Genomic DNA, 16,900 nt, shown 5'->3' with positions numbered 1-16,900 from the left:
TGGGTGGACGAGACTGAATTATTTGTGCAATTTCTGGGCAGGGCAAAGCCAAGTCATATTCAAGTGAGAATGTTTAAAGAAGGCTCTGAATCTGACCCAAGTTCATACCCAAAGGTGACCTCAACTTCTGGGCCCTTTTCCTCACAGCAGGAGATGCCGGCGTTCATGACCACACAGCCAAGCAAGCCCTGGAGTTACCTTCAGCCTCCTCAGTTTTCACTCATATCTTGCATCTTCTTCGATACTCTTTTTTAGCTTATTAAGTCTGTGGTGGCCTCTCAAACATACTAAATATAAACATGTGGACCCAGCTATGTAAATAAAATGGCCCATGTGGTGAGCACATATTAGGGCAAGGGGCCTTTCCCATGGATGGGAAGGCTGACTGCCAAACAAATCCCTATCCTTGCACTCCTGCACAGAGAAAGGGAGCCTGAGATTTAGGAGCAGTCACAATTTTTCTTAAAACAGATGATCTTTTCCTCTACCTAGGGTGGGAAATGCCAGTTACTGGCAGTGTTAAGATCTGCCTCCAGCACCAGGAGATGGAGACATGGAGGAAAGATGTTCAGGAGACAGGAGGGCTTGTGGGGAGGAATTTTTGTGAATGAGTGGTGTGCAACCAGAAGGGGAAGAATTTCTCCAGTCTTACTATTATTGCTGGTAAATGTGTACATTAGTATTGACCAGGGTGCATGTCATATGGGGCATGTCGGGCATAATTTGTTTGAGCAACTCCCTTGTTCCTTCCTGAAAGAGAAGCAGCTCAGGCTGGAAAAATAGGTCAAGGAGGCCCTTCAGGAGAAGACTGTGAGACAGCTGCCTCTCCATCTCCTGTGCAATGTCCCATGGCTGTGGGGGATCTGACCCTCTGTCAAGCGAGCAGATGTGCCAGGGGCTGCGTGTAGTGTGGTGAGACTGGATGTGTGAACTGTGAGCTCTTGCTGATGCACATCCTCTGCTAGGTTAGAGGATGACTTTGCTACCTGTCCCACAGTGAGTCTTCTGATTGAAGAGGTCTTCATCAAGCTGCCGACTCCAATATGGTCCTCTGTGCTTCCCTACAGGTGTAAAGGGGTGGGAGGAAGGTGATCCAGGGCACATGGCCACCTAAGAGGGCAAGCTCACAAGGTGAGACAGCAGTAAGAGCACACCCAAGCTTTGGCTCACTGTCACACTAACACAGCACTGAGCCTGCTTCTACTTTTCAGCAAGCACAGAAGAGTCCACACCAGATTCAGGAACTGGACCTCAGTGCAAAGTGAGGTGCAACACAGCCAGCGGTACCCAGAATTGCAGGGGATGCCCAAGCCAGAAAACTATAATACATGGCAGAAACTTCTGCCCATTACCACAGACTCACACCTGGAGATCTGGTGTGATGAACAAACTCAAGTTTACACCCTAGCTTTCCAGCTGAAACCAGGACAGCCTTCTCTTCTCCCTCCAAATCACACTAGCCATGGCAGGGTCACAGAGTTTGCAGGGAAGCCTCCTCTTTTCTGACCCAATGCCCGGTGCTTAGGCTGGGGGACAGAGAGCTGGCATTTGGGGTCCCTCCAGGGACACGTCTAACCTCATCCAACCCCCATCTTCAGGAGGTCTGTCTTTTTTGCTGCTGCTTCTCCTTGCTCTCAGCCTCTTCCTATTCCCAGCCCAAGCTAGAGGTGACGTGACAAACCTCCTGGTTTTAAACCTATACACTTGGAACTCTTTTAGACAACACAGTAAAAGAGGTGATGGATCTTGCTGTGCTTGTTTGCTTTGTGGCCTTTTGGAGACAATGCCAAGCAAAATGAAGCCCCAGAATATGTTCTACTGAAAAGGAACATTTTCACAAATAACCTCAGCTACACAACTTGCAAGTCCTTGAACATGTCTACATCTCTGCAGCCAAAAACATGTGTTTTGTGTTGCTTCACATAAATCTCTCTGGTTATTTGTCTGCATAAGCCCTTCTATAAATTGCTCACTGGGCCCAGAAATGCAGCAAGCAGACTCTTTGATGTATGTCTCAAACACCAGGTGCATCAATCACTGCTGTGCACACCTTGTTTGCTCCCACGCAGGGTGAAGTTACCAGTCTCCTTTGCCAGAAAAGAGGGCAAAAAGTCGAATGGTTTTGATGGATGTATAAACGTCTGTGGGCTAAACCTCATGCACAGAGCTTGTTTATACTGAGTTACCAGTGTTCTCTCCTCCCACTAGCTGATAAAATACTCCTCCTCCATTCATCCTTATGAAATATACTCCAGACCAAGAGACTGCACATGAATATTTGATCTCTTTGTGAGCTCCTTTTACACCACTGCATTTCCTCCTGTGGTGGCAATTCCTCTCTGTATAGGAATGACTAAACCACCAGCTTTATTCTGTGCTATTAAGGTGGTGTGTCAGCCTTGTTACAGACTCGCTCTGCACAAAGGTGGATCTCACTCTTCACCGTCACAGCACAACTTTTAGCATTTATTTGGAGTCCTGTGAATTAGTTGTGTTCATCTGGGTTTCACTTCAGCTGAGTATCTTTTTTGATTGAGAGCTACCATCGGATTTCACAAGAGATGTGCAGACTCATTGACAGGCAGGTAAGATTCATCGTCCTCAAGTGAGCTGTGCTGTTGGCATGCTGTGTGACACTGTCTGGATCAAGGTATCACTCTACCTCAGTTTCCCCATTCAAAATGGAAATGAGTCAGTGCAATAGAAGAACTATGAGCGTTTACTTTATGTCGACACAGCACTCCTGTTGGCCAGGTTGTCGGGTCTTGATGATGAGAGTCAGTCTGCATATATAGTACACTATAACATGTCGTGCTTCTCCAGGGAAAGCAACTCCTTGTGAACACCCTCTCACCCCTGCACGTGTCTCCTGCACTGCTGCTACAAGTTGCTGTCTCCTGGAGTGACAGCTCATGTTAGCAGTGTTTTCATAGGGAGGGGCTGAAGGGATGGAGAAGTTGGAAGAGGGGAGATGGAGCCTTGGACAGCTTGGCCAGCAGTTCAAACACCTTCTAGTGTGACAGCCCAGAGCTCATATCAACTGGCAGCTACTGAGGAAGGAATTGGCTGGCCTCAGGAGCAGGCTACAATTTTTATTCAGGAATCCCAACAGCAGCTGAACTGCTGATTCAGAGAGAATATGTGTGATTGATTTCATCTCTTCTTCAGCTATGTACAAATAGGATGAGGCTGCTCTGGAGTACCTCATGGGTAATTTTTCTGCCTCTGCACTGCTCCTGTGTAGTTATCTTGGCACCCCTTGAGCTCTGTGCTTTCTTTTACCTGTGGAGTGGGACTGGACTTCTTTTACTACAGCCCACAGTTATAAACAAAATGTTATAATTAAAGGGGGAGATGAGTCTTTCAAGCCCCTTATTCACCTCCCTGTTTGATCACTCGAGTCCCATGGGACTTCCTGTGGAGTGAGGAATTTCTCTGTGCCAGTGGGAAATGTGGATGTGTGCATACATGAATCACATCCTCCCACAGGGCTGAAATCCATGGCCTTCGCATCCAGACCACAAGCTGCGTCTCTATTGCAGTAAGTGATCCTAAGCATAGACTTTTCCATTTGCTCTGCCTGTGTCTGCCTCACCAAGCACTTCTAGCTGCCTCTTAAACAGTACCCACCTGCTAGGAGGCCTTTGTCATGTGAAACTCAATGTACTCTGGGAGTGTTTTAGACTTCAGCCCAGACATGCAGACTCTATGGAAAAAGGAGATGGATCTATTTTTAGTGTAGCAGTCCATCCAGAGTCACTGATGCCAGCTTCAGCATGACGAGTCTCTCCAAGTCCTGCAGCAGGCTGACTGCTTCACAGTGGGGGGTTCCTGCATATGTGGGCAACATGGGTGTATGTGACACATCAGCTCATCTTTGAACGTGTCTGAAGTCCCCGCAGACATCTTATGGGAGCAGCTCAAAGCAGGGGAGTTCGACCGTGCCCACAATCCTGCAAGAAAGGACAGAAACCAAGGGGCAGCAAGCCTATAGAGGACATGCAAGGACTTGTGCAAGGTGTAGTCATGCCTCAAGATCATACACACAGCTTCCTTCATGTTTCCTTTCCCTCTTTACATTCCAAGTTGATATCTCCTGTCATCCACCTGAGAGCCAAGATCAGGCTCTTGAAGACCAGAGATTCTCAAAGTAGACAGATGAGGTCCCTGAGTCCTCGCCACCAAGCCCAGCACTGAGCTCTGCTCCCTCTGCCCCAGGCACACCACAGCAACCCCATCACACCCAGACTTCCCCTTGCCCTGCTCCCTCTAAGTGGAGGCAAGGACTGAGCAGATGGTGGAGACCAGCTCCTTTGCTGTGCTGCCCCTGGGTACCGCGGAGGTAGTCCCACTGGAGAGGGCTCGTGTCTGTGACACGGAGCAGCCCACTGCTTGGTGCACTGACCACATACCTGCCTGGACAGGTGGTTTGTGCATGCTGCTGGCTGGCATCGCCCTCGTTGGTTTGAGGAGGCATCCCTGTCCCTGTCAGGGCTTTGCCATCTCCACAGCACTTTGCAGCTCCCAGCCCCGCTCCTGTCTCAGCCTTCCTCACCACTCACACTCTGCTGTGAGCAAAGAAATTCACAGGCAGCTGAGAAGCAGTGAGATTGGAGGCATTCCTTTCCTTGGGGTTTAGCCTTGAACTTCGTGCCTTGAACTTAGTCTCAGCTCTCCTGGTGTCTCCTCTCCCTCATTCCACTGTGGCATTCCTGGTTTAGCTTTACCGTCATCCCCCAAAGATCATGAGTTTAAATCATGCAATTAGAAGTAATACTACCAATAATAGCAAACAAAGACTTTTTCACTTGGAAATTTTCTTTTCTCTGTGTTTTAAATCTCTTTTTGCAACTTTGTGAGCTAGAAATGGGGTTTCATGGAGAGTCTTGCATAATTGTATGGTTCTGGGAGCTGAGCATCAACCTCTGGGACCCCTGCTACTGAACTGGAGATCAGATACATAGTAAATAAATCTGCTTTTGATAGTTCTGGTTATTACAGCTTGGTTTAAGACACACGTATGGGTTTTCAGTGCATACATGCAAACATACACACGCACATACGTGTACATCTTGATCACACACCTCTCTGCCAATTATTATGTAAAATATTGCAAGCTCAGTGCACAGTGCCCAGCCTACACAGTCTGAGCGGGGTGGCACTGGGATGGGCATTGATCCCAGCTGTCCTGAGCAGAGCAGAGCCCTGGGGGATGGCCAGCCAGGAGCCCCTCACATGCTGCTGCAGGGAGCCAGTCTTAGTCCACTTTCTGGAAAGCCTCTAAGGTTGGTGTCAAAGAGGTGACCGAATAGGAGAAGGGAAGTTTATGCTGACATGCTGGGAGGTCCCCTCCCAGCAAGGGGAGTTAATCTGGGGTCAGGGGGAGGAGGCTTTTAAGTTTCACGGGGAAAGCAGGAGTCACCAGCAAGTCAGAGGCACAGCCTACTGGGACCCTTGGCCCTCATCCACCAGAGAGTGATATTGGTGCTGTAGAGGTCTGTAAGATCCCCACAAGTACATCGAATGTGGTCCCACGTGCAGTTTCTGTTTAAGATCGTCTCTGCCACAGAGGCACCAGCCTCTGTCCCCTTGCCCCCGCGGCACCCCCACACCATCCCACACCACAATGTGATGAGCTTTATTGACGCCAGACACCTGGATGACAGCTCATCCTGGGCCACTGCCCAGCACAAGGCACAGCCTGTGCAAATGCCAGGCCTGGCCCTGCCAGAAACGCAGAGCCCCTCCATCCGTGCCAGCAGAGGGAAGGTCCCCAGGAGAGGTGTGAGCACAAAGGCTCCTCACCAGCCCCTCCAGCTCGCCCTCTCTGCCATCCCAGCCTGTGGCACTGGGACTGTGCCACCAATGGCCTCCAGGGCTGGCTGTCCTGATGGGGGAAAATGGGGGCAGTGTACTGCTGAGCCTTCACCCCATCCCTGGCAGGGTGGGAAATTGCCAGAGGAGCAGAGGAGTGTTCCGCAGCACGTCAGACACCCTTTAATCACAGAGCATAAAGCAAAACAGGCTAGTTATTGATTCATGTTCACTGCGGCTCCGGGCTCTCCCCAGCCCCCTTCAGATCCGTGTGGTGTCTACCGTGCTCTTCTTGTTCAGGCAGTAAAAGTTTATGGTGCTCTTTCATCGCAGCCTTGCTGAGGGCTGGTGCAGCTGCCTTCTGCAGTGGTGGGATCCTGCTGTCCCCTGCCGGGCATCCCCAGCGTGGCTTGCGGTGCGGCCCTGGCTCTGCAAACTCCAGAGGACGTGATTTAGTGATCACAGCAAAGGAAGAGGGAACACACTTAAGATTTTCTCTCCAGCATTAATGTTTGTGTGGCTTCAGGCACTCCAGTGCCATATTTTTTCCCTGCCCCAAGAGAAGAGGGAGGTCTGCCATGCTCCCCTCAGGATGCTCTCTGTTCACTCAGGCTGGTTTGGAAAGCCGGTGATACCAGGCAGAGCGAAACTCCTGCTAACTGCAAGGAGATGTTTGCACCCAGTGAAACCACAGCTGCAGTTCACTGCTGCTTCCAGTCTACTGGGTCCATGTAACATCAGCCAGCTATCATGAAAATCTGTTTCCTTTCCATGACAGGTGACCTGGTGGAAGGAGGAAGGCACAGGGAGGCAGCACATGGCACCACTGCAAAGGTTCTGAGCAGCTGCCTCTGGCTGCTGCCCTTCGGCAGCCGAGGGACAGTATTGATCTCAGTCTGTCTCAGATGGACACGTTGGTGGAGGGAGATCCCGCCTCTGCTGTTACTGCTCAGAGAGGACAAAGGCTGCCAAGCAAGGTTGCTTGACATGGTGGTTATTGCTGAGGGCTTAGAGAAAGGAATAGCAGCAATAAATTTCTAGAGCATTGTGCAAGGCAGTTTGGGAACTGTTTTTACACGATGGACAGGGAGTGACAATAGCTGATAAGTCAAGCATGTTCCCATAGGTATCTGTCAGAGGACAGCTTGTGGTGCCCTACGCCCCGTGACGGGAACCTGCACTCACAGCAGCACTCTTGCAACAGCACTGTTTCACAGAGGCAAGGCATGAGGTGTGTGCTGCTTCCCCACAGCCTTCCAAGGGCGACCACTCAGCACAGACACTGCACTGTGGCCTTAATTACAGAAGAACAGCCACAGTGGCCATGCCACAGCAAAATGACTTGAGTAAAGTGTGAGAAGGGAGAGATGAAGATGAGGTCTAACATCATCATGAAACTCTAACACTGAAATAAAATCCTCTCAAATCAACCTGTGTATCACTGGAAGCAGCCTGTAAATGTGAATCCTGGCTGGCAGCCAAAGTGCAAACGGCAAGCCTCTGTGCGAGAGAAGTGGCTTAATGTGCAGTGGGGACCACTGCAATTACGTGTCTCAGAACAGGCTGTGCTGGTGCATAGGTTTTGTAGTGTTGGTTACAGGTTATTAAACTCCTCTAAGGTTGTAAGTTCTCAGTCCTCTTCTGACTGCATAAACACATTCCTAAAAAAATCACCAAAACACACTCAAATGTCTCGCACTTTCATTGAGGGTATCATTTACCCACTTGAACAGAGGCAGAAGGAGAATGGACCCCTCTACCAAGAAAAATCAAGTTCATGTGAGGTTGCTTTGTAGGAGCATTAGCAAAAAAAATCCTAAATGGAAGGAAGGAGCTGCTAAAGGAGTGTTGGTACAGCGCAAGTCTGAGGATACCCGTCCTGCTCTCTCCATGCTCCTCTCCTGGGCACTAGAGTAAGAGAAGCACTAGCGCACCAATGAACAGTGAGTGGAGGAGCCCTTAAGTTACCCCAGGCTGAAAGTCTTCTAGATGGGGGACAAAGACCCTCAGGAAGGCTTATGTAGGCTCACTCAGAGGATGAAGCTTGGGCAATAGGTAAGGGACCATGGAAGGGAGACAGGAGGTTTAAACTGTTAATGTATTAATCTGCCTGTACCAAATAGATTCTGTTCCTCCACCACCACCACTTATAAATTTACATTTATTTTAAACCCTGGGGCTTGTTCCTCTCCAGAAAGGAAACATTACTGTCAAGGGCACTTAGACAAAGTCATTTATTTAGTTTCTGGGTGAGAGCTCAGTGCAGTGTAATAAGAGTTCCAGAGTAACAGCCCTGCACACTGCACTGCCCCTGTTGGCAACAGGGACCCCCACCATGGGAGAAGACAGCGGCTTGCTGCCTTGAGAGGTGCCGGGTGCTGCTGAAGAGTGGGTGCTCACAGTGCTCAGGATTGCACTGTGGTGTTTGCTGCTTTTCTTCAAGCCTAAGCTCATGGCTCTAAGTGATTCTGAAAGGCTCTTATGTCTTCCTTGCATCTGTATGCTTTTTAAGTAGTTTTCTAGCTTTCATGTTGGTAAAGAAACACCTGAAATTCAATACACAAATGTTAAAAAAAAAAAAAAAAACACAAAAAAAGACAGACAGCAAGGGAAAAAAGCATCCAGACTGCACAACCTCAGGGCTCTTAAGCTGGTTTGGTGATTTCTGGAACAGACGCTGCTCCTGGAGCCTGCAGCGGGGCGCTGTGAGAGGGCACAGGGATCATCCAGGCGGTGCCCAGCAACAGCAGGCAGGGCGGTAGGGTGCCCCGGCTGGGCCCTTCCCCAGCCTTTGGGTGACCTTTCCCGCTGGCTTGCCTCTGTTTCCCTCTTTGAGTCTCTCTTGAATAGGAAGTTTTGACACACCGATGAGTCATCAGTTGTGGAAAATCCGTAGTTCCTTCAAACACTCGCAGTGCTGTGGGAGGACAAGAGGAAATGGGAACACACAAAGGCAGTGCTGGTGCTGCAAGGAAAGACACATTTTGGGTTTGCACTATTCAGCACTGCCCCTCGGAGTGCTCTGGAAGCCCTTCTCCAGTGGGCTTTTCCATTTTTCACATGGAAAATGTGCTCTGTCCCCACACCCTGTCAGCATTGCCCACTGCAAAATCCCTACCACCCGTCAACTTGTAAGTGTTCAGAAAAACACTATCTGCAGCTATTTACAGGAATTAGGGACCTATTTTATAAGCTCAAGCATTTGGCTGTCCTGGGAAAATTCCAGTTTGAAATACAGACCAAGACCCTGTGGAAGAAAAGCTGTCACTGTGCCCTTGGACCAAGCCGTCTCTATCCCCGGGACACGAGAGTACAACGCAGTTTTGTGGTCTCAGGCAGGTCAGAAGGGATCACAGGAGACAGGCTTGGCCGGTTACTGCCTCCTGGCAGGGCTGTCTATGGTGAGCTGAGCATGATTCACCCAGCCCTTTGCCCACACCGCTGCCGGCTTCATGGAAAGCACAGCGAGGGGCCGGGGCGGCCGCGACTCGCCCGACGATGGCAGCAGCACGAGGTGAGCCCACCGACCTGTGCACCCATGGCCCCGTGGGCACCAGACATCCGCGCTGCCCACCGAAACTGTGCTGTTGCTCACGCGCCCCTCCTGCCTGGACTGCAATGACCCGACACTGCTCCTGACACTGCCCCTTCGCCCAACAGCAACAGGTGGGGACCGAAGTGGTGACCCCCAGTGAGATTCACCATGTTCAAGCACAGAGGAATGTGGGGCTGAGGTCCAGAGCAGGCCAGCACTGTCCCATCTTGGCCTTCAGACATGCCTAGCGATGCCCCCCTCCAGAAGTGTTGTGTCCTGTGGAGACAAGCCAAGGACCCCGAGTTGTTTACCACATCCAAAACAAAGAAGTCAGAGTACCTATGCACCCCATTCCACGTGTCAGGACACTTGTGCCGCCTTGGTGGTGTTCAAATGGCTCTGGTGACTGCAACACAGAAATACACTTCACTGAGGTTTCCAAGAAGAGAAATACACATTTCCTCTGCTGCGGTCGGCCTGGGTGTGTAGGACCCTTGGGAACAGATCTGGTCTCCTTGTTCCTGTGCTTGCACATCAGCCCGGACACTGCCCAAGCCGTACTAGTCAGAGCCTGGCAAAACCTGCATGGTGAGCAGCAGCCGTGGGGGGGCTCGGCTGCGGGAGGCAGCAGGGCTGGGGTGCCCCGGGAGCCTTGTGACTTGCCGGGAACATGCCGCCCTCTCGCCAAGAGCAAACATCGCCATCCTCACAAATGGTTAACCTGCTGGGAGCTGCACAGCACTAATGACTTCACATGCATTTAATCAGCTTGGGCTTCCAGAGCCTCCTTCTCGGGAGCAGGAAAGGCCGAGCACCCCGGGTGCAAATGCTCCAAAGCCGCACCCCCCCTTACCAATCATTAATCACCACCGGCCAGCAACCGAGCAAGCGGCTAGCAAGCAGGAAAAGGCCAAGACTCTGCAGCCCCCGTGGGAGCAGCAGGAAGCAGTGCTGACCGGTTCCCCGTGGTGGCAGCTCGCTCTACGACCACCTTCCCCTGGGAGGCCCCAGTGTCGGTGGCCAGCTTGTGTGCTCTGCCCTCTCCTTCAGGAAGGTCCCTTGGTCCTGGTCCTGGGTGCTGGAGGCTCTGCCTGTGGCTGGGAGCTGCTGGGCTACACATGAAGTGGGAGCTCTGAAGAGGAGCTTCTGCCTGGTTGGCACCACACTCTTCATCTCTTCGCCATGCAGCACAAGGTGTTTTGGAGCGTCCTGGAGTACACCTGCCGATTGCTGGGCATCTCCACTGCAGCAGGTAAGAGTGAGCTCTCTTTTGCTTTGGCTCTAAAAGGCACTGAGTGGGTGTCAGGACCCCTGAGCTGTCTCCCTGCTTTTGGCCAAGTGCAGCTGATGCCCATCCTGTGAGGGGGACAAGGAAACCTGCTCACTTTTGCTTTGGGACCCAGGGAGGGAGAGTGCTGGGTGTCCAGCCAGGCTCTTTTCAAATGCTGTGGGAGGCACAGAGAGACATCAGAAAGGCAGAGGCAGCACTCAGTATGGCAGAGAGCAAGCTAAAGCACAAACAGAAAAGAAAACTAAATTAGATCCTTGTAAAACAGACATGGGCACAGGCAAGAGGAGAATGAGACTGAAAAGCAGGATAATCATGGCTGCGCAAAACTGCCAGGCTGCTCTGTGGGATGTGAAAACGAAGGAGGAGCTCCTTGTGCTGTACACAGTGAGATGTCCTGTGCCAGGCAGGATGGCGAGGTCCCAGCCATCACGGCACAGTTACTGCCAAAGTGCTGCTCTGCCTCTCTAGCAACCCATCATGGAGTAGGCTCAGGAAGCAGTTCAGGTTATAGCTGCAGTACAAACATCATAAATTCACCCACCTGGCTAGTTGTATCCTCTCACCCGCTGCCAGGGGCTGCTTGGGACCAGCGTCCCTGGGTTTGGTGACACATTAGAGCACTTGATTTCAGGTGAAATGCAGGTGTTTTGAGACAGATGTCTCAGGCACAGTGTCTCGCCCAGAAGGAATGAACTATGGTGAATACCCTCTCACATGGGGCATCTCTGGTGGGACGTGGGGAAACAGCTAATGCAGAGGGCTCAGGGGTTCACTCTGGCACTGCTGCTGCTGACTCGCTGTGACAGGACAGGACAGGCAGCGCTCTCTGCCTCAGTTTCCCCATCAGTAAAGCAGAGATCAAAGTGCCTGATTTGCCTAAAGGCTGGAGGAGTGAACCATAGGTTCCTGGTGAGAGGTGACTTGAGGTGGTGCCTGTGGTTCCTGTGTCACTCCCCCAGGAATTTCAGATTCAGACACTGTGGAGTAGGTCACAGCAGGCCCTCCTACCTTCACATTTCCTTTATCAACTGCAGACAGCTATGAGAGACACTTTGCTCCAGTCAGGGGCAAAGTAGAAAGCACACAGGGCAGCCGAAGAGAGCACAGTTCCCCAGGGACACCCAAAGCCCCGCTGGGACGTTGAAGGCTGTGCTCTGGAATGTGCTTTAAATGACTGATAAAGGGCAGAGATTTGAGTGTCTGAGTTTATACAAACTCCCGGTAGATAAGTGCACATCACAATGAGACTGCAACAGATAGGAGCTGGGACACAACTTTAAGCAGCACATGGAAATCTCTTCCCTTCTCCATCCCCATCCTCGTCAGGCCCACATGAGTCCCATGCTGGTTATATTCTCTTTTAAAGCTTCAAGGAAACTCACAGAGACTTTCCTGGGAGAAACATCAGCTTGTTACCACAGGAAAACTGAAGCTAGAGTGACAAAATTGAAAGCAGTTTACAATTTGGAAGTGTTTTAGTGGAATATAATCTGTCTCCTGCTTCTTTCTTTTCATCGTTTTGCATCACCCACACTTCTTTCTGTAGTTCTTGAAATGAGCAGTGCAGTTGTCTCTCTGCCGAGCATCACAGAGCGTAGACAGCTGCACTACTGATCTCTGTGCTTTTCCGTAGTTCTGATGCATTCCCGGTATTACCTGACTTTCCCAAAAGGCCCATGAAGAATGGGAGGTGCCTGTGTTTTATTCCTCTATGTGTCTCAATGGAGTAAGAAGACAGCTTGATGCAGTGTTTAGTGCCTGATGAGGTGTGTGAGGTTTTTGCATGAAATGGAAACCATGTAGAAGAGAATCCCACGGGTTTTGTATGGAAAAAAAAAGAAAGGGAGAGGAAAGTGCATCAGCCTCACTAATTGATTCCGAGAAGGCCTGGCCAGCTCCATAAGCTGCTTGCAAACGCAGAAGGTTACCCACATAACATAAAACTCCACTTTCCACAGGAATCTGGAGTGTAATGACTGTCTGCAATGGTGTGGCTACAGGGTTTCTTGTGTCTGAGAAACCAGACAGCCCTGCAGTCAGCAGAGCCTCATGGTGAGCTAGCAAAGAGTGATCAAACAGCCCTGCAACTCGCTGCAGTGTTTGGGCATCGCTGTAGTTCAGAGGTTTTAGGCCTTGTGATTTCCACATCTAGGAGAGAGTCCTTTCTTATTTCTTAATTCTCATGCTTTCAACCATTTAATTCCTAATCATGTGCCTTTAGCCACATGGCTTGGATAAGATCCAAATCAACATAGCAACTGGTCCAAACAACACCTTGGAAACAGCCCTTTGGTTTTTGCAGATTCTTCATCCAAACAGCTTTGCGGATAAAGCAGAAGCTGTGCAAAATGAGGAAACCTTCCCATCCAGAGCAGAGACTCGAGCATAATAGCCAGCTGTTGAATTCTGCATTCATCCACTGGAAATGAATGAATGAATGAGTGAACTCAACGTTTGTAGGGATTATAAAGAAAGGTTCTCAGTCACAAGATAGCAAAGGACAATACTTTGCATGTAGGATTACACAACTCACACAGCTTCACAGCCCTCTGATGAACTGATTTCCCAGTGCCTCTGCTCAGGGCTGGAGAGGCAGCCTCCATGGAGGAGGTGGCACATGGGCCCCATGTGTTCCTCTGGCTGACAGGAGCTGGCATCTGCAGGTAACACAGGGAACCAAAACGAGACCGCAGCACCCCAGTGACAGGAGAGCTGTGTGCTCAGGCACAGACCCTGGACATTGACCCACCTCGTGGGCTTGATGGACACTGGTCTGCATCCCTGTTTGGGAGCCTGATACCCTTCCCCAGCTGGGACAAACCACAGCTCAGATAGATGAAGCCAGCCAGCACCTCACGCTTTGGCCAGCATGCGCTGAGCAGCACCAGTGGTGAACTTCCTGAGCACCAGTGGATGGGCAGGGACTGCTCGATGAGATGTGGAGACATCAAGTGTGGACAAAAGTGCAGTGACTGCCTAGAGCGATGGCACTGGCCATGAGATCTGGGCTCTGCTTAGCTCCACGCCACTGGCATGTGTCCACCATGACCGGCCAGTCATGTACCGACCAACTTGCTATAGCTGGTGCAAGGAACTTCATTTCTGTTCCATTTTGGAAATAGTCTTGTGGGGAATTGAAGGATGTTGAAGGAAATTTTCCATTCCCTGAAGCTATTGGCTCCCAACAGCCAGTCTAGGGAAGATTTTAGCCTCTCTAATACTCTTAATCCCCTCAAACTGACTCCCCAGTGTGCTGTGCTGGCCAGGGCACTGAGGGGACGTTCATTCCCTGGTTTTAATCTGCTGCTCCCATTATATGTTTTTCTGTTTGGCTAGCAAAGGATCTTGGTGCCATGGCTACAGCACTTTGCAAAGGCAGCTGGCATGATTCTCATCCTGCTGCTGCTCTGCAGCCAACGTGTTGGGTGCAACAGGCCTGGGCAAGCAGGGAGGGCAGGAGAGTGAGGCTGGCAGGCACTGGGGGACCTGGGCAGAGAGGTCCCCAGACCAGGAGGGGACAGAGGTGGATAGGAAAGCAGGACAGAAGTCCCTATGGCAGCTGTGGTGGAGTGGCGTGGCAGGGGGTGGAAGGGACACAGGACATTGCTGCTCACCTCCCCTAGCTGTCCAAGGCCAGCTGGTATCCCCAGAGTACCTCTCCCCAGCCCACGCTGTGGCAAGGCTGCTGTGATAGGGATGCAGCTGGGATGGTTTCTGGGCTATATGTCAAGGCCAGCATTCAGCTCTGACCCTTCTGGGTTGGTGTGTCAGCATGAATCACTGGTGCTGGCAGTCCTAACATACTGCACAGCATGTGAGGAGAAGCCTCACAAGCCTCTGGGGAAACTGGGGCATTGATCCTGGATGCTGATAGGGCACCAGAGAGTCGGGAACCAATCCTGCAGTCAGCATCTTTCCTACCTTCTCTTTCTAGTGCTCATCGGTGTGGGCGTAGAAACTCTGCAGCGAGGACAGTTCAAAAGCCTGGCTTTCTATCTGCTGTGAGTATTTTTGCCCTTGAAGTCAGAGTTGGCAGGGGTGATGCGCTTGACTCCTCCACTATGTGTAGCACCAGACTAGACTGCAACAGCAGCAGGGAGCAGTGTCCAAGGTTTTGGGGAATTCAGATCTCCATATTTAGGTTTCAGAAAAGTAAACTATTTCTGTTAGAGAAAGTGATGCTACTGCATCACCCATGCTCCTGCAGACTCAGGCAGGCCAGAGGGGACACTGGCTGCAAGCTGATCCCCCAGGGACAGAAGGGTTTTGAGCTCTCCTCCACAAACCAGCAGAGCAGAGTGTTCAGATCCCAGCACACAGACTCTGTTGTGAACTGAATAGTAAATCCTGGCCCTCTATGCCCTTTCTACCACCTGGAAAGCATACTCAAGACCAGTCCTGTCGCCCTGACAGCTCTGCCTTTCAGTTTTTCAGGGGCTGCAGTTACTGTCTGTGAAGGCTTCTTCTTTATCAGTTTGTTCCTGGAGATGTGCTTCACGTGAGTAGACCCTGTCCAGTCTTCTCCAGCCTTGGTGGGACCTCCCTAAGGCAACTTGCTCCTTACAGACAACACCAGACCCAGTTGAGCTGCAAGTGCCAGATCAAAGGTCTGCCCCTAATGTCATGGCAAGTGCACTCAGGCAGAGGGGAGGTAAGTGGGGCCATGTCCACAGCCAATTAAACCTGTGTTTTAACCCAAGCTTGTGCCGTAATTTGCTGAGCATCAGCACAACAAACTCTGATTTGCAGCATTTGCTTAACACAGGGTATAAGCCCCGCAAGGGGCTGGAGTTGAGGGAAGAGCCAGATCGCCAGGATGAGCTGCAGCTCCCTCCCAGAGACAGTGCAGAAGTTTAAGTTAAAATGTAGAAAACCCTTATGTACTTCTCTGATGCTGAGCACTTCTGCTGTCTTTTAGCATAAACTCAAAAGCCCTGATAGCTTGGAGACGACACCCTACTGGAGCTAATAGGTGCTCAACTAGTGGCCAAGTGGGCAAACATACCAAGGAGGGATGGCCTGACATGCTGACCTCTGGCACATGCAGCCTCTGGCCTCTTCTTCCCATGGAAGAGGCTCAGTCTTTGCTTATCTTCCCTGACCAACGCACCAGTTTCCTGGAAAACCAAACTGAGGATCTGCACATGTAGATGGGTGATGGTCAGGTCAAATCTTATTTGTCAAATCCTGTGCTTGGTGCCTCATCCCACAAGGACCTCTGTTTCTCTTCCCAGATATGAGCCTGATTCCCTGGCACAGGCCTGCTGGAAGCGAGCTAGACACCCGGGAGCTTCCAGAAATTCCTGGGGTACCACTGCTCTCAGTGGCTTGCTTCCTGCACCCTGTCCTCGTCTGGCACGTCACCATCCCTGGTGAGGAGCCTGTGCTGGGGTGGGCAGTAGTGTGGATGAGCATGGTCTATCGAGGGCCAGAGAGGGTGGGGATGTGCAGGGTGCTGGCTGGCTGCAGGCGGTGCTGAGCTAGCTAGATCAAGCGCTGCTTGGTGAGCTCTTCGCCATGCCCTGGCCCTCAGCCAGCACGCCTTCTCCACAGGGTCCATGGCTGGTGCTCACAGCCCTGGCCTACTTCCTGCTGAGCAGAGGAGGAGGAGTCCCAGGGCACAAAGAGACGCATCCTCAGGCGGACCAGTACGTGGACCCTTCTGCTGCCATGGCAGCCCCAACCATCGCTGGTGACACTGAGCAGACCTACACCTTCCCTGGGGCCCAGAGGGAGCAGCACCGGCTCGCTGCTGGGCCACGTGAAGAGCATCCTGAAGGGCAGCACGGACAGGAGCCTAGCCCCCCTAGGTCCTGCCCAACCCGCTGCCCTGCCAGCCCCACGCAAGCAAGTGCACTTCCAGGAGAAGGTGGTGCAGATCATCCCCTCTGTCAGCGAGAGCTTGGAGGATGTGGAGAGTGAGGCCGAAGAGACCACATCGGACACAACACCCATCCTTGCCCCGCCCGATGCCCCCATCATCCTTTGCTCCCCTCAGCTCCACGGGCCTCTTTTGAGCCCTCAGCAGGAGCGAGGACGGGACAGACCTGCTATCCCTGGCACTGCCATCTCTCCCTGCTGCTCCAGCAGCCAAAGGACCCCAAGAAGTGGCCTTCCTTGCCCCCCTGCCACCAAGGTGACAACTGTGCCACTCCCTGAAGAGGTGCTGCCCGCACTGCATGGCCCAAGGCCTTGTGTGACGGGGCCAGTGGCCCAGGGGACAGGCAGTGGGTCAGGCAGGACGGTGCCAGGATGATGCC

The 16,900-nt window shown here is 51.6% G+C and overlaps 1 protein-coding gene across 1 annotated transcript; it reads left to right on the top strand.

Moving 5' to 3' along the window:
- Positions 1–10,531: 10,531 nt before the first annotated feature.
- On the top strand, positions 10,532–16,657 carry TMEM72 (transmembrane protein 72). The gene is given in 9 exon segments (XM_086617004.1): positions 10,532–10,601; positions 14,575–14,641; positions 15,067–15,138; positions 15,875–15,918; positions 15,921–15,950; positions 15,953–16,023; positions 16,194–16,385; positions 16,387–16,626; positions 16,628–16,657. Coding segments are annotated over 9 exon segments (816 nt in total).
- Positions 16,658–16,900: the final 243 nt, after the last annotated feature.

The sequence above is a fragment of the Tauraco erythrolophus genome, chromosome 9, assembly GCF_009769465.1.
Source record: "Tauraco erythrolophus isolate bTauEry1 chromosome 9, bTauEry1.pri, whole genome shotgun sequence".
Classification (NCBI taxonomy): Eukaryota; Metazoa; Chordata; class Aves; order Musophagiformes; family Musophagidae; genus Tauraco; species Tauraco erythrolophus.
Note: the sequence above shows the minus strand (reverse complement) of the source record. Positions and strands in the feature narration are given on the sequence as shown.